This window comes from Gambusia affinis, linkage group LG16 (assembly GCF_019740435.1).
Source record: "Gambusia affinis linkage group LG16, SWU_Gaff_1.0, whole genome shotgun sequence".
Classification (NCBI taxonomy): domain Eukaryota; kingdom Metazoa; phylum Chordata; class Actinopteri; order Cyprinodontiformes; family Poeciliidae; genus Gambusia; species Gambusia affinis.
This window is the reverse complement of record NC_057883.1, coordinates 17,208,172-17,231,410: the sequence shown is the minus strand read 5'-3', so window position 1 is coordinate 17,231,410 and position 23,239 is coordinate 17,208,172. Positions and strand designations below refer to the sequence as shown.

At 38.7% G+C, this 23,239-nt stretch overlaps 1 protein-coding gene across 3 annotated transcripts; it reads left to right on the top strand.

Annotated features, from left to right (window-relative positions):
* Positions 1 to 127: 127 nt before the first annotated feature.
* Positions 128 to 23,136, top strand: LOC122846584 (zinc finger protein DPF3-like). 3 transcript variants are annotated; one of them, XM_044143631.1, is made up of 12 exons: positions 134 to 213; positions 10,701 to 10,861; positions 13,532 to 13,639; positions 15,907 to 16,034; positions 16,514 to 16,609; positions 16,753 to 16,813; positions 17,216 to 17,257; positions 18,081 to 18,221; positions 19,474 to 19,587; positions 19,710 to 20,472; positions 21,337 to 22,792; positions 22,872 to 23,119. In XM_044143631.1, the coding sequence occupies exons 1-10, from the start codon at positions 182 to 184 to the stop codon at positions 19,868 to 19,870; spliced, it is 1,044 nt and encodes a 347-aa protein (XP_043999566.1). In that variant the 5' UTR covers positions 134 to 181; the 3' UTR covers positions 19,871 to 20,472; positions 21,337 to 22,792; positions 22,872 to 23,119. The 3 variants fall into 3 exon arrangements, with proteins under 3 accessions (XP_043999567.1, XP_043999566.1, XP_043999568.1); XM_044143633.1 differs by lacking the exon at positions 134 to 213 and adding an exon at positions 4,365 to 4,448 and having other exon boundaries at positions 22,872 to 23,118; XM_044143632.1 differs by having other exon boundaries at positions 128 to 213; positions 21,337 to 23,136.
* Positions 23,137 to 23,239: the final 103 nt, after the last annotated feature.

Genomic DNA, 23,239 nt, shown 5'->3' with positions numbered 1-23,239 from the left:
TATGAATACAAGGGAAAACCCTTTAAAATAATTTTGACAGTTTACCCCTATGAAGCCACGCCCCATCCGCTCACGCTTTCCGTGCATTGGGCCACGAATTCGCCTCGCGTTCCGATTGGTCAGTTGCCCTAGGTTTCCCTCAGAACTGCAAGACGCCGATATTGCGTTACATTGTAGCAAAATGGCGGCTGTCATTCAGAATCCACTGAAAGCGTAAGTAATTTAGACATTTATCAAATTCTGAATAATTACTTTGCTGCCAACTCAGTACATTGGTGATTTCCGTTCGTGTGCGTCATTTCTAGCCGTCTGTGTAAGGCAGACGAAGCTGTCCGAATATATTTTCTATACTTCTTTCATGTCAAAGTAGCCCTCTGCTGTTCTTTTATTTTGCTGAATTTCAATATTTAGACTCTAACATGAGCAAAGAGCTCCTTGACATTATTTTACCACTGAAGGGGGCTTCTCCCCTGCTCGCTTGAGGCAGAGTGTCGCCTCTCCTGTGCTGTACATTTATTTGAAAACTGTCGACAACGTGCCGATTCGCCGCAGCGAATGATTAAAAGCCGATTTTATTTCGAGTTGGCACGGGCACAGGGAGCAGCGAAATATCTCCTGGCATTTACAAAGTCCCTTATAGTTGTGGGAATTGTCGACATGTCAACTTTGGCTCCATGGAGCGCAGACGTGGTCAAGACCCGGTCAAAGCAAAGCAAGCAGGCAGACGGGCGAGAAAGGGAGGAGGCATTTTGTATTTGCAAGCAAGACATGCGAATTTACAAAAAAAGTGACAGCAATTTTAGTTTGAAATTGAATGATTAAAAAATGTGTGGAAAAGTAATTTTAATCCCTGAATTTCAAGAAATATTCCATCTTTTCCCCCATTTATCCTTTGTTCTGTTTACTGTTTCTCTAATGTTAACACTGTGTAATAACAGTGACTTAGCCTCCTGCTTCCTGTCAGTTTAAAGTAAAATTGCATTATAATTTAGTAAAGCTACTAATGCATGATCGGTTCAGCTGTACGTGACAGCAGCAGTCAGGCTGGCTTTATTGATGTCTCCTAATGATCCTGGCTCAGTGGGGACTGAGGAGGTAGAGCTGTAGTTCCACTGTGCCTTTAAGTGGAGGAGTGCTGGAGATTAGCCTGGTCCAGGATCCTGGGCCCATCTGTCAGAGAGATGCTCCAACTGGGAGGAAGTGCTGGGTTGAAGCAGAAGAACCATCTGCTCCTCCGCAGAGGTACCGTGCAACCTCTGTGGAGTGGAAGTGGAGGATCAAGGTGCAGATTCCTGGACCAGTTGTCACGCAACGGGCTTCTGGGTTGCCTCAGTCTAACCAAGGAACCTAACCTAGAAAAAATTACCACAAAGTAACCACAAACCCTGCAGAGAAAAATAATTTGTGCTCAAATTGTATCTTGCAGATTGGTTCCAATCATGTTATACCATTTTTGCTTCTTTGTCGTCACCTTTATATGTTAACTCTTGTTTGCATTTTACTCCATTTACTATGCATATATTTGTAGTGATACACCAATCATAAAACCAGAGATCAGTTTTCAACAAATTTGGACAAAAAACAAACAAAATTTCTAATTTCCTATTCACTGAATCCATAAAAACTAAGAACTCCTATCATTTTTGGGGTATGAGCTCATCAACCAACAATTTTTGTGTTGTTGCACTTTTTGTACTCTAATAATGATCAGATATACTTATATATATATATATATATATATATATATATATATATATATATATATATATATATACATCTTATACTTTGATGCATAAATGAGGACAGTTATTTTCTCATCTTCTGTTTGATCCAAAATTACTACATCTATCATCAACCCCTATTAGATTATCATTTTACTACGTGATCTTTGTGAGCTTATTATGTCTCACAATCAACTAAAAGGCTTTAATGCAGATTGAAGCGGGGGTTAAATTTGACCCCCCAATACTGCGCTCTTGGAGGTAGTCATAAACCTGTAACCACTATGAACAGTAAAGGAATTGTAGTGCAGATAAGTCTGCTGGTGTGCGTAGAACATCATTGTGTCATGTCATGTCTGATCGGAGGAATATATTGATCACCAGAATCTGATGGAGATGATAACATGGTTAAAATGGCACCCAACAGTTTTGTTTGTATTTAAAGCATTGAATGCATTTGGACAGCCTGTCTGCATGATGCTTTTTGACACAGAGGTCAGTGCTATGGGATTTTCCCACACAGGTTTTAATCAGATGAATTCTGAGTTGTAGGCCATGCTGAGTTCTGCAACCTTCATTGCGAGAATTGACACGGCCTGTATTCTCATAAAATTGAGTTTGGTGATGTGATAGGTCAAATAACTAGCCTATTTTTGCTCTTTCTTGTGTTATTCGTATGGCAAAAAATCAAAATGATAACGTTAGCAATTAGCATGGCTGCCATTACTAAAACTCAGCAGAACTCAGAATTTGGGGTCCTTACTTTAACTGGAAATCCAACCATTTGAGCCTTTTTGTTACCTGTCTCTCACTGTCCTGCAGCCTGAGTGAACCACAGGCATCTCAGTGCCCCATATGTCCCATTCTTACATATCTGTACTTCATTTGACTTCCTTGTAAACACCTCACTGATACTAAAATATGTTCTGCATTAAATTACACACAAACTGTTTTTGTCAACACCATGTCTTAGCAGTTGCATATAGTGTGTTTGCTAATTGAGAAAAGTGCAACCAGTGAATCAAAACAAAATCATCTGCTTCTGGTCACATGACAGTTTCCTTTTGCATTTCTAGTTTTCTGGTTATTCATTGATAAATAAATCCATAATATTGCACATTGCTGCTCTCAAGCTTGAATAAACCTGTTCATTATGGAGAATATGCATATTTAAATTAGAAACTGACAAAAGTATTAGCTTTGTTCCTTTATCAAATTGCACTGCATTTGAAATTTTTAAAATGCCATATAGATTAGATAAAATAAACATTCCTTTAACCTTTTCAAATACTTTTAGTTTCTGGGTTTTTTTCCTTGTGGAAAATTTGCAAATGACCAGAATGAAAAAAATGAGATTCAATATTCCTCAATATTTCCTTTTTAAATCAGTTTTTCTAACTACTGACCTGGTAACTCTTAACATGATGGGGTCACTGACCAGGAAAAGGATTATTTATTAAGTTTCCGGTATGGCCCATTCAAGCTGAAAATTTATTATCACCAGGGGATTACCTTGTATATTTACAATTTGCATGTTTTCATATAACCATGGCTGTTTTACAGTCCTTGTGGTTGAATTTTGGTCACTTTAGAGTCAAGTAAAAGTAAAAAAAAAATCTATTAGTATGGAGGTTGGACATGCATTAAGTAAAAAATATTTCTAACTATGAGCAAAACAAATAATATGGCAGCACTATGGGGTCTGTTTCAGATGTTTTCCTTTATGTCCAATTTTGGCATCTGTTGTTATATGTCTTTATCTCTATGTCTTCATATCTTGAATAATTTGATCTACTTTCCAGAGAAATCAATCTACAGTTTTGGGCCTGGTCGTGCTTTTCTCCTCCATGTGGTTTTCCATGTGGAGGTAATTGACTCCCTCGCTACAAAAAAAGCTCATTTTAAATTCCCAGAGTAATTCCTAAAATGTTGCAGAACACTCACAGAGGCCTGCAGGGAGAGAACTACCCACCTTTATCCATGGAAGAACTGCTAAAAAATAAAATAAAAACAACTTTCCATCTGTGCCATGTTTCAGTTTTGCCAACGAGGGAATTACCCAGTAAAATCACGGCTTCCACTTAAATGCTTTTATACAAATCAGCAGTGTTTTGTCATGGGAATATTTTCTTTAAATCAAAAAGTATTTATTGTTATTTTGCTGGACTGTTTCACTCTTACATCCCAACAGACGTCTTCATGTGTCTGCAGTGGAGCTGCTGTTTTCATCTCAGAGCAGTTTTAGCATTCTGATGTGGAATGTCTCCTTGCTATAAGCTGTGCTTAATGAAGTGTTTCAATCTGCTATAATTAGCCTCTGTCTTGGGTTTCTGACTTCATTTCACACGTTTGTCAGATTATAATTAGTCACACTTGACACTAATTGGGTGTTGGTCCTGTGGAACAGTTTGACCTTTTTTGTATTAAGAAGATTCACTTTGGGGAAATGAAATGTTGGTTTGACTTTTTTCCTAAAGATGAGGCTCATGAAGCGTTGGAGCCTAACTTGCACAATTGTGTGAGGTCTGTGTGAACAGGACATTGGCAATCTCCAAAATCTGCTGATTAAAATTGAGTCTGGGATATTTAATTAGTAAAATTGCTCATTAAAATTTAGCCACAGCTGGAGCTTTCAACCGGCTTTACTAATCTTTCATCCGCAGCTCTCCTGAAACGACATCGGCCCGTTTGCAGACTTCCTCGTCAACAAGGTTGAGTAGAATTTGAGTGAGTCAGGCCTGCTGTTTATTTGCTGAGCGATTGTGGAGGTGTACTGTCTGGTTTTGCTCCTGCCCTCACCCAGACTGCGCTGTTCGGATTGGTGTAATCAGAGGTTGTTGTCAGGATGCAGTTACTCTGTACAAGCCCTCCCCCTCACTTTATATGTGGCGGTTCTGGCTTCCTGCGAAGCAGCAGTGCACCTGCAAATTTAGGAAACCCTCTAAAAGAGAACGTGCAAGATGCTAGTTTTGGTTTTCTTTCTTTTTCTATAATGTGCAAGTCAACTCTCTTGGGTACATTTTAAAGTAGACACTGGCACTTTCACAAGTCAGATCCTTCCTGGGAGCTGCAGTGCCAGATATGCAAAATGTGTGTTGACACATGCTCGCATTACGGATGCACCCATGTGGCACGGCAAACCGTTGACAGAAACAAGCTGATAGTGGAGGCCCCACTGGCCACAAGATTTGTTTTTACTCCATCTCACCCTCAATCTACTCAAACTCACCTTGTCCTCTCAGCTGGAAGATGGTGAGGATGTAAAGCACATTCTTTGGTTCTTCTAACATCACCACATGGCTGTCAGACAAAAGACAAGTACAAGTTTTTGGGAAATATGACTCAGATTTTTAAACAATGAAGAGTAGTGGAGTTTTTGACACAAAATAGTCATTTAAAAGCTGTAGTTTTAGATTTACAATTTAAAATGTGTCAAGTAAGCAAACGTGTCGCAGAAGCTAACAGTTTAACCACTTCATGTAAACCAATCTATGAAAACTGTGGATATTTTTTGTTAAAAAATGTAATTGTTGTTGGACTGCTAAACCAAGTGTGTTATTGCTAGTTCTGTAGATTAACCCTGGAGCTTCAACTGTGTGTGTCACTGAAAGTTTTACATTCCTTAAAATGGCATTTGACAAGAGGTTGCTATATTTAGACAAGAAGTTGTAGCTAAAGAGTGAAATCTGAAAGCTTCTGGACCAAAATATGGATATCTGAAACATATTTTTTTTAAATTAAATTATGGTCTTAGTTATGCAAAAGAAAACTGAGCGCTAGAGATCCACCGAAAAATCTAGTTGAACATTTTGTACCTAGTACAGAAATATAAGAAGTAAACTGCATTGAAAAAGAAATAAACCGGTATTGTCTATAACATGTCGACAAGCCTATGGTTTATTTAGACTAGAAAGAATAAGACCTTGTGCAGATGAAAAATTTAATACAGCCTTCACATTTACAAACAACCCAGTGTGTTAACCGGCACATTAACATGAACAACAATAATTGAGTTGCAAGTTGTTGTTTTTTTTTTTTTCATTGTTTTTTTGCAGTATTTTACGCAGATGCACACCTAAGCTCCTCCTTTGCTGCTACACTGGGTGAGACAGAGAACGGGCTCAAGGGAAAAAGCACAGCTGATTGCAAGTGTGGCGCTCATTTGATATGCATTACCTCAGCAGACTTACCCACACTGCCTTCAGTTGAATGCCGAGTACACAGCAGTCTAACAGGAACATGGGGAATATGTCAATGAAAATGACCAATATAAGTCAAAGAGAATGCACAGCTTCTGGATTCATTTTCTGAAGACAAAAACTGTAAAGAATGCTGTAATATATGTCAAAAAATTTCACTGAAGTCTAGGTAAACAAATAGTGTGTTCCACCACTTAAAATCCCGATCCTACCTTGTGCTTCTTTTCAGGAATTTCTTTAGAAAAGACAAATTTCCTGAAAATTATTCCATAGAAAAATGAAGCAGTCTTTTCAGCAACTTTTTCTATAATCCATAAATCCCATTTCTTTTTAAAAGTGTAAGCATTTTTTCCAAAGTTTTCTCATTAGAAAGGACTGGAAGGAAGGAATTTGTCTCAATTTGTCCACCTGTGACTTTCACTATATTTTCTGTGTGCAAAAACCATACTGAATACTAAACTCAGGGCTGCTCAGTTATTTCTGACTTTCCTAACCTCTCAGTATAAATAGATTGTGCCATTATTTTTTTAGGCTTGTTGAAATTTTTTGCTGCACCTAGCGCTTTATTTGTCCAGCTTGTTGCTTCACTTTTGTAATCTTGGCACTCACATCTGCACTTTTGTGAAAGCTGAATTAGTCTGTAACTGATGTTTTGTTGTTTTGTAAACTTTGCAGCTGTTTGAAAATGTCCTAAAAGTTGCAGAACAGAAACGTAAATGTCTGAGAATGGGATAAAAGCAATGCATGCTGTCTGGAGTTGGTGTGGGTCTCTTTCATCTCCTGTGTCATTGGGCATGTAGGTCTTGTCACTCATTACAGGTGTCAGAAAGATCTCTCACCTTAGCTGGTGCACCTCTTGCTTGAAGTGGCAGGCCTCTGATGGAGGACGTCTCATTGCACAGACAGCCGTCTTCCACTTTTTCATCTGTCCTTTTGCTACTCATCTAAACCTCTGTGCCAATTACCTGAGCAATCTGAAGTTTCATGACGTAGACTTCAGCAAAGCATATGTCTGATAGCCGTTGTGTGCCGACGTTAGTGTTAGGAAAGCATGTGAGTTAGTTTTATCAACTCTGATATCAGGGAACATATGGTACATTTTGACAGTTCATGTATTTATGAGACAGCTGCATGGTTTTAATTAGGGGTGCACAATAAATCAGCCTGGGTTTCCTAAATTTTAGGCAGTTGGCTGATGCATCTGAAGCCAATCTTCTGCACTTATCTACCTATGCAAAAGTCTACAAATCAGCCATTGTGGTCTTTGATGTGAGAGAGGAACAACTGGCAGACCTGTTCACCGGGTCATGTCTGCATTTGTTCAGCTACTAACTTGCAATGTTCATACTTTTCAGACTAAACAAATAGTACTGGCCTAAAGTTGCATTGGTAGATCAGGCTTTTTAAAGATTGATGATCGGCCAGAAAACTGCAATTGGTTCACCCCTAGCATTCTTGTGTGTGGGCGTGTATATGTGTGTGTTATTTAATTTACCTCAAAAGCTACCTAAAGCCTCATCTCAGATTTTATAAAAACATATTTATCAAGAGTTTTGTGAAGATATCCCATGAAACGGTGAGACAGAAGTTGGACATTGGATTTATGGAGCTAGAAATTCTGGCCATGCTGAAAATCCCAAAAGAAAATTCATCATGTGTGAATTTCAGGTCAAGCGCAGTTGGTTTATGCATCAACGATCCAAACCACACCAGCAAGGCCACAGCTAAATATTTAAACAAAATTCCTTCATGGTGATGTAAAATCCTCTCTGCCAGTTATCACAAACGCTATATGTTGGATGTTGCTGCAAAGGGTTGCACAACCAGTAAATAGGTTTAGGGGACACTTTTTTACAAAATCAAAGCAAGATAACTTTTATAAAATTATAAGACTCTTTGCTATATTTTATAGTTTTATGTTTCCATTCTGGAGGAAGAAAGTTCACATCCCCTGGTTGTTCTTGTGTAATTTACATCCAGATGTAAACAAGAGTGAAACACAGGACTTACTTATTGGTGCTCTACTTTTAGGCAACACATGGTACAAATTTGATTGTTCAGACATTTTATGGATAGCTGGGTGGTGGTAATTTTTATGAGTCAAATATTTTTGTGAAGTCAGTGACGAAGGTACTTAATACGTTGAGCTCATAACAAGCCACTCTAGCTGTTTTTAAGTATGAAATGAAAAAAAAAAGTGGTTTTATGTGGAAAAAAATGACATTCTTTAAGATTAAATATATAGATTCGATCAGAATATAGAAAAAATGAATGCAGTACTGTGTGTATTTGTCTTGACCTGCCTACTTGCTGTTTTACACCCCCGGCCACCTCCTTTTTCTTCATCTCTCATCTTCACGCTTCTTCACCTTCGCTTGTGCTCCTGCTGTACGAGACTGCTTCCTCTCTCCTGTAACTCAAACACACACAGCTTTGTTTCTCGTCCAGAGTTTTGAGTTTCTAAGGATTAGCATCCGTGATGTGGCTGTCCTTCTGCTGGATGTTTTCCTTATCAAGATCAAAGCATGGAGAATGCAGAAAAGTCGCCCTTCCAGCTTTTTCGTCTCAGCTTTAAAGTTGCACTATGACTCACAACCTACAGCTCATTAGTTTCACTTCAAAATGGCCACCTTGCTAATTGAAAACACATGGAGGATATTCCAGAATAAACACTTGCTCTGATTTGCCTTTTTTGGGCCCTGTAATTGAACAACAAACTGTTAAAAGGTGCACAAACCACCTTGTCGCAAGATTTGCTGCCTTTTTCTCATCTTTTCTCGTGTAAATCAGAAGCTGCCCTTGTGCAAGGAATTCTGCTGAGATTAATTAAGTAGGCTAATTACCATACCAGGCATGTGGCAGAGATTGAGGGCTTGAATGTGAAATAGCCACCCCCCATTTCTCTCTGAATATTAACACTGAAACCCTGAGGGACTGCCAAAATCTCAGTGGCACCAAGAAAAGTGGAACTAAACTGCGACAGTCTTAACTGCTTGTCGGTCAAAGGAGTGACTTCACATCAACCCCCAGAGTCTTTGTTTCGGTGATGAGCTTCACGCACGGTTAGCAGCAGCATAGCTCAGTCCACTGAGGTAATAATGTGTTTAACAGTGGGAGGAGTAGTGTTGTCGAACAGTTATAAGTGGGTTGTATTGCTTTTTTTCTTTTTTGGGGTGGGGGGTATCCATAATTTCTCCCTAGTGTTAGACTGGGAGATGAATAGTTTGAACAGATGTGTACAGAAATCATTTTGTTGACATGTCAATGAGATTCTGTTCTATGCTGCTGAAAATTTGAGATGGAAGAGAAACATTTTTGGCTGCTGTGTTGATATAGTATGTTGATTATTACCATTATAAGATTGTATCAGCCTCATGACCCTGAGAAGAAAAGATGATGGATGACTTAATGGCATTTATTGACTATTGTTTTTTATTTAAATAAATACATAAACAACACTATTAAATTAACATGGGTAGATTTTACTTTCCATCTTATGTCAATTGTGCTCCCTAGAAATGTATGTAAATAGCAGGGAGATGTGTAGTGGCTTTATTTCTGCCTGCTGACCCTCAGTGTGCAGCAGTAGCTCTAATTCATACTTGGATCAAAAGGAAACTCTGTACTTTATCTAGTGTCTCATTAAAATAATTTTAAACAGCTTCTATCTGATTTGCAAAAACCTCATAATAAAGTGGATAAAATGAATAAAATATGAATCTTAATTTTCTTGTTCAATGACCAGGAAAACAAAAAAAATTGTATTTGTTGATAACCAATCAGATCAATCAAGAAAACCTTTTACTGTTGATTATGTATTATTAATTAAAATCTAAGAATTTTTTTATTTTTAAAAGCGTATTTCTGATGACTGTTAATAATGGTAAGTAGCAGTTTAAGATTAGAGTGATGGTATGTAGGACTGGAGCTTATCACCAAAAAGATGATCAACAAAAGAAGCTGATCAAATGTCAGAAATAAATTTCTGTCAAATGAGTGAAAATCAAATTTGAAGGTTATGAATAATTTTGAACTTGACTAAGTTCAGAAACTAATTTTATCAATGGTGAATCAATTAAGAATCTTCAAATTAACAACATTGGATATTACATGAAGTGTCCACACCTACTTCAAAAACATTGTATTATAAATTTTTGTATTTGTTCATTCAATGGTTCTTCCATCATGTTTTTTTGGTTTTATTTATTTATTGAAAAATGCAGCCTCTGCATTTAACCCATGTGTCTTTGTTTTGGCTAAGTAATTTTGGCAATATCACCCTTTGACACATCTACAAAGCCCAGGGACTAGAAACATAAGGAGTTTAAAACCGGACATTCAGCCTCCCTACAAACTGCAAAATTCATGTCTGAAGACTCTTTTATTGTGAAAATTGTTAATTATGAAAAGGACTGGAGTCACATGCCCAAGCTTGAAATAAAGGCAAACTTAATTTAACCAAGTTGTATTTAACTTGCTTTAGTTGGGTCAATTCAATATGAGTTTTTAGTTGAATTGAGCTGGTTCTCGTGAAGCTCGATTTAAAATTTTAATCACAATTGTTGTGAAAAACATCTTAAAAATCTTACATTTATTTCACAGCAACAGCAGAAACTCAGCACACAATAACCAAAACAATCTCTGCAGCAGAATGCCAGTTTGCTCATGTGCTTACTCATTGAAATTATTGTTATCTTGTAAAGTGGTTGCTTGTTTGTGTTCTGCATGTGAGCACATTATCAGTGGCCTTTACCTCTGCTGCTGTTGTTCCCTGCTGAAGGTTGGGCGACCAGTTCTATAAGGACGCCATTGAGCAGTGCCGCAGCTACAATGCCCGCCTGTGTGCCGAACGCAGCGTCCGCCTGCCGTTCCTGGACTCTCAGACTGGCGTGGCCCAGAACAACTGCTACATCTGGATGGAGCGCCACCACCGAAGCCCTGGTAGGATGACACCCCCTCCTCACTCACACACACAAAGAGGCACAGAATTCACAGAGCGATGTACTCCCTGTTCTGGGTCAGGCTGCACTTTTATACTCAGGAGGCTGCTGTTCACAGCAGTGAATAAAATGCATGAGACTTGTTGCAGACTACACGCTGAAATTTTTTCTGATGATCTGTAATAATCTCCCTGACTCACTGTGAGAAACCTGCTATTTGCTCTCTAAGCAACAGCCCATTATACACAGATCTCAGCCCATACTGACTATCATCATCATTGTATTTATTACAGAATCTGTCCAGGTCATTTATAACTACAGCCTCATGCTGTGGAAATCATATAGGCTGATTTTCTTTTTTTATTTTACTTTTCTTCGAACAGAATTTTGAAATTGTAAATTATAATTAAAGACTTGTAAGAAGTCTTTGAACTACTTTCAAGAAGTTCAAAGACTTCTTGTAAGAGAGAAAGAAGTCTTTAAACAGGTTTTAAGAGACTAATTTGTGGTAAAGCTCAAGAAAACACACAATACTGCTGGTGAATGTTGCAGTGGTGATATGACTTGCAATAAACAATAATAAACAGACATATGAAAACACTGTTAACTTCTTTTTGCTTTGCAAACATGCAGTACATTCCAGATAGTGAGCAGTCTAACCAGATTTTCCAAGCAGAATAATTTTATGAAAAATATTCCATCTGCCTACAGCTGCTGTTTTGGCAACAAGACTTAGTTGATGTTCCTTAATAACAATAGCACATCTTACGTGCTTGAAAACATTTTCTGCTACAGTAAGGATGCATTGACAAATATATTACAGGGATAGAGGTCATTAATGTATTGTACTTAAGTACAATATGCTAATACTTAATGCAGTTTAAGCAGTTCTTTGGTCTATTCATATTCCATATAGTGATCTTGGGGTGACTACTGTAGATCTATAGTAACCAGCATTCAAGATATTTCTTTTTAGCTTTCCTGTCTTCATTTTTAATGGAAGCAGAGGTGATGATTTGAAAGTAATTGCTGTAAAACATACTTTTACTGTTGCATTAAAACTAAGAAAAAATAAATATTTCTGAGGTGACATTTTAAAGGGCCTTTAGCACAGTTAGCATTGGTATTGTTAAAAAGCAGCCTGCGTGTATTGCCTAGAGAATATAGAGTCTTACTCTGTGATTTCAAGAAAATTGCCAGTATTTCCAAATCCAGCCGGTTGCATAACAGAAGGGTTAGAAGCTCAAAAGGATAAAACAGAGCAACTTTATTGCAATATCTTCATCCTTGCAGTCTGCCTCTCTTGAAATAGCAGCCAAGATGAACCACAAACATGTCTTGCAATCTAAAGATGTTAGCATTGGATGCCGTTCCACCAGTTCCACTGCTAAACTGGTCCTAGTTCTTGCTTGGAACCATTTCATTGTGTTTTCAGTACTGCAGCCTCTGGTTTGGCTCATCAAACCACTGAGCCAAGCTAACAGCATCAACTGTTAGCTAGGCCAGAGGATAAACAGGTTTTCTTTGGAGTATTTTATTTTTCTCCCTTTAAGTAGCATGAATGGGAATAAAGTTAATTTTGGCCAGTGCATTTCATACTTCATAAAAAGACAAGTGCAGAAGTCCTGGGAAGTACTCATAAGTTCCTCCCACTGCAACCTTTTGTCTGTGTACCAATCAGGCAATAGCTGTTGGACTCTACAGAAGAAAGAAATCTGCCCAGAAGATGTGTTGAGAACAATTTGAAAGAACAAAATGATGTAATTTTGTTATTGCAGAACTTGGAAAGAGATTAAACAAAACAGTAAGAAAAATTTGAATTAGTAGCAAAATAAAACTGCTCTTCTGTTTCCTGCTGTTTAAAGAGAGTCAATGCATGAGCATTGCCTAAAGATAAAATTGACCTTGACCTTTTAATATCATCAGCTAGAATTAATAAATCCAGTTAAACTGCTTCGGCAGCCCTGCTGAAAGCCATATGGAGCTGATGGTTTTGTGAAGCATTCAGAAGCACAGAAGGTTGACTAAAACTGTTTCATTAAGATAAAGTGGTAATATTAGCTCATCTGTTTACAGTAATACCAAGTTGAATATTTTAATTTGTGAGATTAAACTTTCTTCCTGCCCTCCAGAAAAGTAAGAATAAAGAATAGAACTACTAGGATAAAATATTTGCGTGAGCTGATTTTAGGGATGTAATGATGTGGTAGCAAGCTGGTTTGTTGGTTAGTCAAAAACCAACAAACAATCCTTACAGTTTGCCTCTCTTGAAAGGCAGACTGCCTTTTTAAAGCTTTACAGCTAAAAGCTTGCTGTTTAGCTGTAAAGCCAACTAAAACCGGCTAAACGGCTAGCTTTAGCAGCAGCTAGTTAATGGTTAACTACTGGAACTACTTTGGTAGAAAACCCAGATTTAGGTCTTCTTCCTTCAGCAGCATCTTCAACTCTAAACAGTGTTGACACAAGTACAGTGAACAGAAAACGATTTGATTTTGAGTTACCTACCTGATGCAGCTAGTTAAGCTAAAAATTACTGCTGACTTTTTTGAATTGTTACAACTTCTTTACAACCAGACCATTTGAATGTGTCTGGTTGTAAAGAAGTTTCAAGGCAAGACAGTTTCAGCTGCAGAGCTGAAACTGTCTTGCCTGTGTGGATCTACTTTTGCAGGTGTTGCAGCGGGGCAGATGTACACATACCCCGCCCGCTGCTGGAGGAAGAAGAGGCGGCTCCACAACACCACGGACCCCCGTCTGGGCATCTACGGCCTTCAGCTCGGTAAGACTCCTACCTACCCACCCATCAATCTCCCCCCCCGCCTGGCTCTCCACCTCCTACCAGCTTCTAAATCACTGGTGCTGATCTGAAATGATCTCACCACAAGCGAATGACTCTCTCAGCGTGCAGAGCGAGATGGCAGATATTTTTTTGTTTCTTTCCAGAAGATAAATGAAATGTGGCTGTGTCCTCCACGGCTGGTAAACTTGTTTTGTGAGAAGTAGAACACGTAATTAGATTTACCACTGCTGGGAGCGTTGAGACAGAGGCCGGCCACAGTAGACAGTATTTAATAAATGTTAGGGAATGGAGTTTGGCCTTCAGTGGCTGCCACTTGAAACAACTCACTCAACACATTCCAGCTGTCCTCTACATTTCTGCCTGTTTTCTACTCTCCCGTTCCCTTGCTGATTGGTTTTGTTGTTCTGTTTTTGAGACTTTTATCACAGCATTAGTCGACGACGGGCTCTGTGTTGTGACTAGTGTTGCTAAGCTCGTGCAGATCTGTTTCCCAAATCTTGGGGGATGTGAGGGATTTTTATGCAAACTCTTCTTTTTTTATCTTTTCAGCAGTTTCAGTGAAAAGATGTAACATTATCATGTGTTAGCAGAAATACCTAAGACCCAACCCAATTTTTGGAAAGTTTGAAAAATGAGGGGGAAAAAAGCATCTTGGAGTAGAATAGCAAGATCCTGCAATAACTCATGAGCTGAGTCTTTGTTTCCTAAAAACACCCCATTGTTGTCTATTGTTTTCCTCTGCACCCGCTCTGGCTTAGGCTTCACCACCACCAGCTGTCCCTTCCCCTCTCCAACAACAATGGCTTGCATACGTGCCGTCTGCAGTAAAGGTGAAACAAAGCCTGATTGAACCTGGCGTCTCGTCCACGGAGCACGTAGCGCACCCGGCCAGAGGTGGCCGGCACAGGGCAGCAGCCAGCGTCTGTGTCGCTGTCTAACTGATGGTGTGCTAAAGAGACTGGGGCTGCATGCAGAATCAGCTCCCTGCTGCAGGCTGCTGCCAGCTCTATTTTTAGCCCCCCAGCTCCCATGGGTTTAGACGGAGAGAGGGAGAGAACGAGTGAGGGTGGAGGTAGTTGAGGGGGGCGGTTGTCTCGTCGCGGAGAGTTGAAAGTCAACGTGTGCAGACACAATGGTGAGGGGCTGCTGCCACGTGGTATCTGCTTTACTTACTCCTACCTTTTGTCTTCCTCGTACCTCTGCAGTCTGGTGTTTTTTATGTCTTAATATTCAGCAAAAAGTCTCTCTAGTGTGTGTAGTTGTAACATGAAGGGCTGATGGAAAGCTGGATGGTGGGGGGCCTTGGGCTTTTGAAGTTGCTACTCTCCATAAACCAACTGAAAGATCATGCAGCTCTCTTTTGGGAAGAGTTTATGTGACTAAGATCTATCTGCTTGTCACACTTTTGTTTGCTTTACAGAACCTGCTTGCCTCCTACGATATTTGTTCATAAACGCACTGTAGGAGGAAATACCTTGGAAAATATTCACAACCCTTTTAATATTTGCACATTTTATCATATTAAAGCTGAAGCTTCAGTGTATCTTAATTTGTTAGGAAAATACAAAGGACTTGGAAAATAAATCATGGTTTTAAGGTTTTTAATGCCAAATAACATTCTGGAAATTGTGGTACACATTTGTGTTCATTCCCCCTGAGTCAGTGTTTTGTAGAACTGCCTTTTTATTGCAAATGCAGCTGCATGTTTGGTTTGTACCAGCTTACTATGTCTATAAACTATATTTTTACTCATTCTTCCTCATAAAACTTCTCAGACAGACTGGCTGGAGAATGTCTGTGAATGTCAGCCTTCACGTTTTGCCACAGATTTTCAATTGGATTTAGGTCTGGGCTTTGACTAGGCCATGCAAAGATATGACTGCAGTATTTTAACTCTGTTTAATATTGTCATCCTGTGAAATTTTTCTCAAGTCTTTTGCAGCATTCTTCCAAATTTAGAAGAATGAAACATTTATTTAGTTTCATGTATTTTCTCATCAAAAGTAGGGATGATTTTTTGGGGGAAAACATCCCTGTAGCATGACACTACCACCACCATGTTTTGCGATTGGAGAATTAGATACTGTTTTTATTTATTGTTTATCTGTGTTGTACCAATGTGAAAGCAGTAATTGTGGATTCAGTCAGTCCTTATTGAGGATAGATGGCAAAGGCTAGACGATTGCATCATTTTCCTTTGAGATATTTCTATGATTCCTAATAAAGCGCTTTTGTCCTTCAATCAGATGGTGGCCTTATGTCCAGAGACACTTTGCCTACCCAGGGCACCACACTGGAGGCTCTTCTGCGAGGAGAAGGTCTGGACAAGAGGAACAGCTCCAAGAATGATGAGGAGAGCCTGCTAGAGATCCAGGTTGGACAGACACTGTTTTGAGGAGACTTGAAATAAATTGTTGTAACCTAAATGTTTTCAAAACAAAATCAGCTACATTTTTCCTACTAACCTACACAATTTGTTAGCATAGAGCTGGAGAGGCGGACTGCCTCACACCTGGCTAGTAAATGCGTATGGGTGACGAGCGGTTGACACAAATGTTGGGTTCAGGTATAGAGAAAATAGAAAGCTTCAGGGCCTTTTTTTTTGTTGTTGTTTAGGTTTTTTTTCCCGTTATTTTATCAGTGAAGACTTTGGTAAACCTAAACTTATCTCAGTATCATACATTCCACCAGAAGCATGTGGAAACAGGCTTGTTGACAGGAAATAGAAATCTGTTAAGCTGTTATCTCCATTTAAAAATAAATTATAAAAAAGGATGCTCTCTGATTTAAAATATCAAATTTTGCTGCAGATATTTGCAGCTCCGTTCAAATCTCTCTGTCTTTCTGTTTCAGAGGGTTCTGGAAGCAGATGCAGCAGAAGACGCTTTCAATGACGACAATGACTACGAGATGGACACTCCTAAGAGGAGACATCGAGGAAAGGGAAGAGTAAGTAGCTGGAGGGCACCCTGCAATCATCTACTGAAGTGGCAGTTTTCTTCTGTTATGATATTTAAATCTGTGCAACTCCCTAAAGGTTGAATGTGTATGTTGGAGTCATTAATAGCAGCTTTATTGTTTCTTATGCTCAGGGCCGGGGTTCAGGCCGCAAGAGGACAGATCTGGATGATGATAAGCCATATGTCTGTGACAGTAAGTGTAGAAAAAAGTTATGATTTTCAGAAAATAATGTATGCAAAAATAAATACTTGTTCATTCAAAGTACTCTTTGTGCACATAACAGACTTGCTGTTGCATATCGACTATTTTGCAGAAAATCTATTGTTCTTTTTTGAAAAAATCAAAACAAAAGGCAGTTTAAAAACAAACACAGATCATGATATTGTCTTGAAGTCCTAGACTTAATGCAGTCACATCCAGTTGGTTCGCTTAAGCTGAAACCAGGCGACCTGTGTCATGATCACCTCAGGTGTCCCTGCATAGTCAAGTTGCATGTGGAAAATCCAAGCAAGAGGGTGTTGGATTTTACTGCAGTGTCTCTACTTGTATAACCAATTTTCATCCTATTTGTTCTGTCATTTTCTTTTGTTTCAGACAGATACAAACAAAAGCAGAACTCAAAGACTTTGACCTCAGGTACTGTTTTTTTTTTTTTTGTTGTTGTTGACTTCTTTTGGCTTTTTTCAATTGTGTTAAAGCACTGTTGTTTCTTATCTTTGTTTTTCAAAGCTTGGAAGTATTATGGACTGAGTACTAGTATTAAGATGTACTAAGGTCTTCAGAAAGTGTAAAAGCTGTAAAGTACTTTAAATGACATGCAATAAAAACTGTCGAAGTGAGCAGGGCTTTTCTGGCTGTTTGGAGCATAGATCAGGGTCTTGACACAGTCTGGAAAAGTTTTCCAGGTTTGGATATTTGTGGAAAAGAAAAATATGTATAGCATTGTCATTTCCAGATTTTTTTTCCCACCTCATTGTCATAATCCGGGGTTTCCAGTTCCAGTCATCCAGAGACACTGTTTGGCACTTTTAGATTTTTTTCTGTAATTTCTTCCTAAACCAGGGATGCATCTTAAACTTCCTCCAATACTGGAACCCTGTCCTAATTTCTTTCTTCTTTCACTCATTTCCTTCTTCCTTTCTTGCTTCTTACTATATTATCTTGTGTCATTCTTTCTGTCATTTCTTTTTTCTTTGTCTCTTTCCCTCTCTCCTTGTATCTTTCAGCTTCCCCAGGTTAATCTTTATTTCCACCCAAATATTTTGAAGACAGTTCTGTTACGGCAATTTCTTTCATGCTTTCAAATGCTACTTTTCCTCTGTTGTAACACAAAAAGTATTTAAGTAATATTGCTGCTGTGTGTTCTGCAGTATATTTTCTAATTTGCAGACACAATAAAAGTGAGCAGTTTTTATAAGATGAACAAGATATTGAGCTTAAAGTGCTCTGTTTTATGCAGTCTGTACAAAGCGATACAGGAACCGCACAGGACTCAGTTACCACTACACTCATTCCCACCTGGCAGAGGAAGACAGAACCGGGGAGAGAAGCGCGGTGGCGTCCCCCTCCCCCACTGCACCACAGACTGACCGGCACAAACGTAAGACCCCCAAACTTAAGCTCTAAAATGTTGCATAAGTTGTCGGCCTTTGGGAAACGTGTTGGTAGTAAAGTACTAGTGGTTGAATAGTTTTAGACAAACTAAAAATATTGTTGCCAGCTGCTGTCACTAAGTGCCTATAGATGCTAAGTTAACCATTGAGTGTAAAACAACTGTGGTCCATCTGTAGAGTCGAGGGGTTATGCTATTCAAAGGTTTGTATGAGTAAAAATGTTTTGTACTTGACTGAAAAAGGCAAAAAACAGCAGACAAATCCCAAAGAAAGGACCTGAAGACTCACCAATGAACTCCACTTTAAAAAATTACGATAAATTTGTCTCCATTGAATAATTAGAAATGACTGATGACTCAAGATCTGTGCTTTACATTTGGTGATGTACTTGAACATCCATTTTTGTAATTGTTACTTTTATAGTCATAGTTTTGAGTTTTTTTAGGTCCCAACTAAGAAATGCAAAGGTACAGAGTTACATAACTCTGTATAAGTTTGTTAAGTATATAATTGAAAGTCAAAATATTAAGCTTGTTTTTCAAAATTATTACTCTGATCTTTGTTTTTGTGTCATAAGTCATGTCAGATATGTGTCTTATCAATATGACCGAATCTCTTAAAAATGGCTTTGAAATTAAAATGTACTTGTATCTTATAATTATGTCATTAAAAGACAGAACTGGAACTTTGTGTTTAATAAAAGTTGTTTTAATATAAATGACTTTGAAAGTAAAAAATTTAATTTGCATCTATTAACAGACTTATGACATAATTATCACTATAAAAATCAAAATTAACTCAGACTCATGACAGCAAAAGTGTGAATTATGAGTTCTTTATTAAAATGATAATGTAGTCAATAGTAAGAATAAAATTATATCTCATGAAAATTTTATTCTCATAATTTATTCATCTGAAGATAAAAATAATAAAAAAAAAACAAAAACTTTTCATAACTGAACAAGAATTCAGAGATTTTCCTACTAGTTTATATGGACTACTTATTCTTATTAAACAATATGCATTTTTATACTTTTGTCTTTTTTTTTGGTTTGTTTTGTTTGTATTTCCTTCTAATTCACGTGAAGCACTTTGAACTGCCTTGTTGCTGAAAATGTGCAATATAAATAAAATGTCCTTACCCTACCTTACAAAGCATCAAATAGGATCATATTTGGATGTGTCTTTAAAGAAAACTAACTTGCTTTGAGTTCAACTCTATCCTGAAATCTTTTCAAGGTCCAAAGGTTTCTGGTGGAACCACCATTCCCAACAACTACTGTAATAAATGCCATGGTGCAAACAGGAAAACGGGTAAATCTGGGTCTCCCTGCACAGCCTGCCAATGCACAAGTGAGTTAATTTGCTCCTATGCACAAAGTAATCACCGACATCAACTTCAAAATACTCAGAATGGTTTATGTAGGTAAACTTCTCTTGGTCTAAGTTGCCCCTCTCTCTGCTCTGCTTCCCAGCTGGTGGTGGGGAGAAGAAGGAAGATTGCACATTTGCAGCAGCGGAGGAGCTGTTTGGCACCACCTCAGAGAGCGACACCTCCACCTTCCACGGTTTTGAGGACGACGACCTCGAAGAACCGGCCGCAAATAGCAATGGGATATCCAGCCGCCACAGATAGACTTGTTAGATTTCAACTGACACTTTTTTTCAGATATATATATGGATTACCCTCCGGCAAAAATCAGCTGCTTCTTTTTCAAATTTTTGTTCTTGGTTTTGTTTTCAGAAAGCACAAAGTGAGAGTTTCCGGACAGAAATGCAAGTGGTATTTTATCTACTGAACATTGTTGAATAATTTATGGAGACTTTTTTTATATATATATTAATATAGGGTATAAACGGACCTTTAATGCAACAAACTATCAAATGTTTCCTAAAACAAACTGTGTAAAACAGAAGATACTCTTGGTGTGCTTTTTAAAAATTTTCTTCCCTTCCAAACGTTGGTAGAAGAAGCCAAAAGCTATGAACAAATGCAAACACTGGAGAAATTAGAGACGGTGAAATTTTAAAGTGACGAGTTTGGTTGGTGATCGATTTTCTTTGAGGACGATACTTGCAATCGAAGATCTTCTGGGACTTTGAAGGCGTCTTCTTCTACGCTCATTCTGGGTTGAATGTGTGAAAGTGAAGGAACTAAGGAAAATTACAAGCCACTGGAAATATTGGAATATGAAAGTCTTTTTTTATTTTTATGGAAATGGACATAAAAAATTAAAGGTAAGCTATTTAGTAATCAAATAATCAGACATATTAATAAGTTGACTTTCCTGCATGGTTACTGACCTTTAATCTTGTTTACCTGCAAGGCCTTCAAATGTATTTATGCTTCCTGACTGTTTTTGAGTTTTGTGTTTTAACCACAACCTTCCATGTATTTTATTGGATTTTTTTGTACAAAATACATACACATAATGATGTGGAAAGGTAATTATGATGAAGCATATTTTTCATATTGCATCATTTTCACAAATAATCTGAAAACTGTCGTGCTTTCATATTTCTCCACTTTTGAGTAAGATACCCTTAATTAAAATGCAGGTCCTTGAGGTTTCGCCAAACATCAAATAGTCACCTTGTCGACACAAGCTTCCTCGCCACTACTGAAGAATTACATCCTTGCAGCATCATGCTACCACTGCCATGTTTCTTTTTTTTTGGGGTGATGTGATGGAAAGCTCACATTTGAAATGTGAGTTTTCCATCTCATATTACGAGATGGATGTTTGCAGACATCAGAGGTTGCAAACAGGACCTCTTATGGTTTTGGCATTGTTGCCATTCTTAAAGGCCAGATGTTTGGAGTGCAGAACTAGCATGTGTCCTGCTGTGAGAGCTGCTAGCTCAGCCAGTCAGGTTAGCTGGACGGCCATGTTGTGGTGGGTTTTGCGGTCAGGCCTTACTCTTTTCTGTTTTACAAAGATGGACTGAAAAAGGTCTTGTGAGGTATTCTCTTAGTCTGTCACATAAGCTAAAGTTTGTGGTTTTAACATGACAAAATGTGAAAACAGTCCAGGAGTGTGAATGCTTTTGCAATGCACTTTGTTCCCTGTTCTTTTCTAACTATGATTGTCTATGATGTAGGAGCAGTGAGCACATTGTCATGTTGCCCTGGGATCATGGGATGACCAGTGAAGAAGAGGATTTAACCCTCAGAAACTATTGAGCCTCCTCATCTGTCCTGATCTTGGGCTCAGAACATGCGACTGAAGCTGCCTTCCATGAGCAGCGTGGCTTAATTCAAGCAACTGCTCCTCTGATATTATGTATGGAACCCCTTTGAAACATTTGAAATGTGAGCATCCGGCCTCATTTTCTCCTATCTGCACTATGCTGCAAGCTCCTGTCTGAACTATGGGAACACTAAAGGCCAGGCCTTTGGATGGGCTGTACCTGCCTGGCCCACGGGGCCGACCCGGCTGACCCTCCTGCTCTGTGACCGTGTGTCTGCCCTTATACAAGAAGACGCCATCATCCTGAACACTGTGCTAGCCTGCCGCTCTGCACTGAAAGCCAGCTTTGATAGCCATGATTCCTCCAACCTGATCGGACCAGTGACCCCTCCCTGAACCCTTTGCTAACCTGCAGCCATAGAGCCGGTGCTCAAATTCACCTCTATTACATGCAGACCTCTGAACTATGTAATTCTGTTACTTTGGCAGTTTTTCTTTTCCTGATTTAGTCTCTTTCTCAAGTTGATCTTTAACAAATCACAGCAATCCTTCTCACTGTTTTGCATGCTTTCTCTGCTGTACTAGGTTTTTCTTCATTTCTGTCTGTCTGTACTGATACCTCTGTCTGATCAGGTGCACAATACTCACAGCTACTCAGGCATCTTTTTGTTTCCTGGTGATTGTTCAGCTTCTTAGCTCAGATCAGTGATTGTATTCGGCTGACGAAGAGAGACGTCAACACCCGCACTTCGATTTTCCTTTTCTTTTTTTCTCATTTTTAATTAACACCTACAAAGGATTCTGGGAGGCAGCAGTGGGATGCCACACCTGCAATAACAAGCTTTACTTGTTGCTGATTTTCTTTGAACTTATATGTGTTTCATATATAAAGCTTAAATAGAAAAACTCCATTTTGGCTAAAAATGTTCACACCCTAAATGAGAGGAGTAACTACATACGTAGTTTGTGAGGGCCTGATTTCTTTCTGACATTTAAAAGGTTCTTCCTGTACTGTATCAAGAAGCTGTTAGGTCCAAAGGTTGCACATACTGTTGCAGAGGTGTGTGTGATAATTCAGCTTTGCTGCTCCATTATTCCTGTACGTCTGTTAGGACTTGTTTGAGCATTCAAATCATCTCTTCTTGCTTCCCTCAGGGACCCCCCTTTATTCACCCAACTTTTTTTATCTTCTAATCTCTGCTGGACAAAAAAATGCTTCAGAAACATGTCCGTTATCTTGTCTTCCTGTATAACAGTTATGTAACGTTTCCGTTTGATCATGGGGTCATTGTGTCTTATCTTCCAAAGTCACGCCACTAAGTGAAAGATGTGTGTCCTAACCTGCTAAATGTTGCAAATACTAACAGGTAAAGTGCTCGCATCTCTAAACAAGAAGCTAAAAATATAAATATCTGCTTAAAATAAAGCGTCACCTTTTCGTTAAAGAGCCGGTATACCTCGTGACAGACTCAGCAATAGGCCCTGGAGCTCCTTGAGAAGCCTGCCAAGGGAGGGAGGCTCAGAGGAGGAGGATCTGGGTGCAAATGGAGCCATGAAGAGATGAAATGGACACAACCGGGTGTTGCTTTTGTTCCTGTTGGGTTTTTTTCCCCGCTGTAAATAGAAGTCAAAAAAGAGAGAATGAAGAAGTGTTTGTTTGGTAAACTATTTTTATTGTTCTGAAAAAATAAATACAAAAAAAGGAACAAGTGCAAGTGAGTGACTTTTTTTTTTTTTCATGAATATGTGTATAGGGCTGCACCAATTGCAGTTTTCTAGCCGATCCCTGGTTACCAATCTTTAAAAAGCCTGAC

What these genes read in the sequence shown, in the direction of transcription:
- LOC122846584 (XM_044143632.1), top strand. Translation starts at nt 182, where the DNA reads ATGGCGGCTGTCATTCAGAATCCACTGAAAGC. An exon ending in ATTCAGAATCCACTGAAAGC is followed by an intron (nt 214 to 10,700) that starts GTAAGTAATTTA and finishes TCCCTGCTGAAG; the next exon opens with GTTGGGCGACCAGTTCTATA. An exon ending in CTCAAAGACTTTGACCTCAG is followed by an intron (nt 17,258 to 18,080) that starts GTACTGTTTTTT and finishes TGTTTTATGCAG; the next exon opens with TCTGTACAAAGCGATACAGG.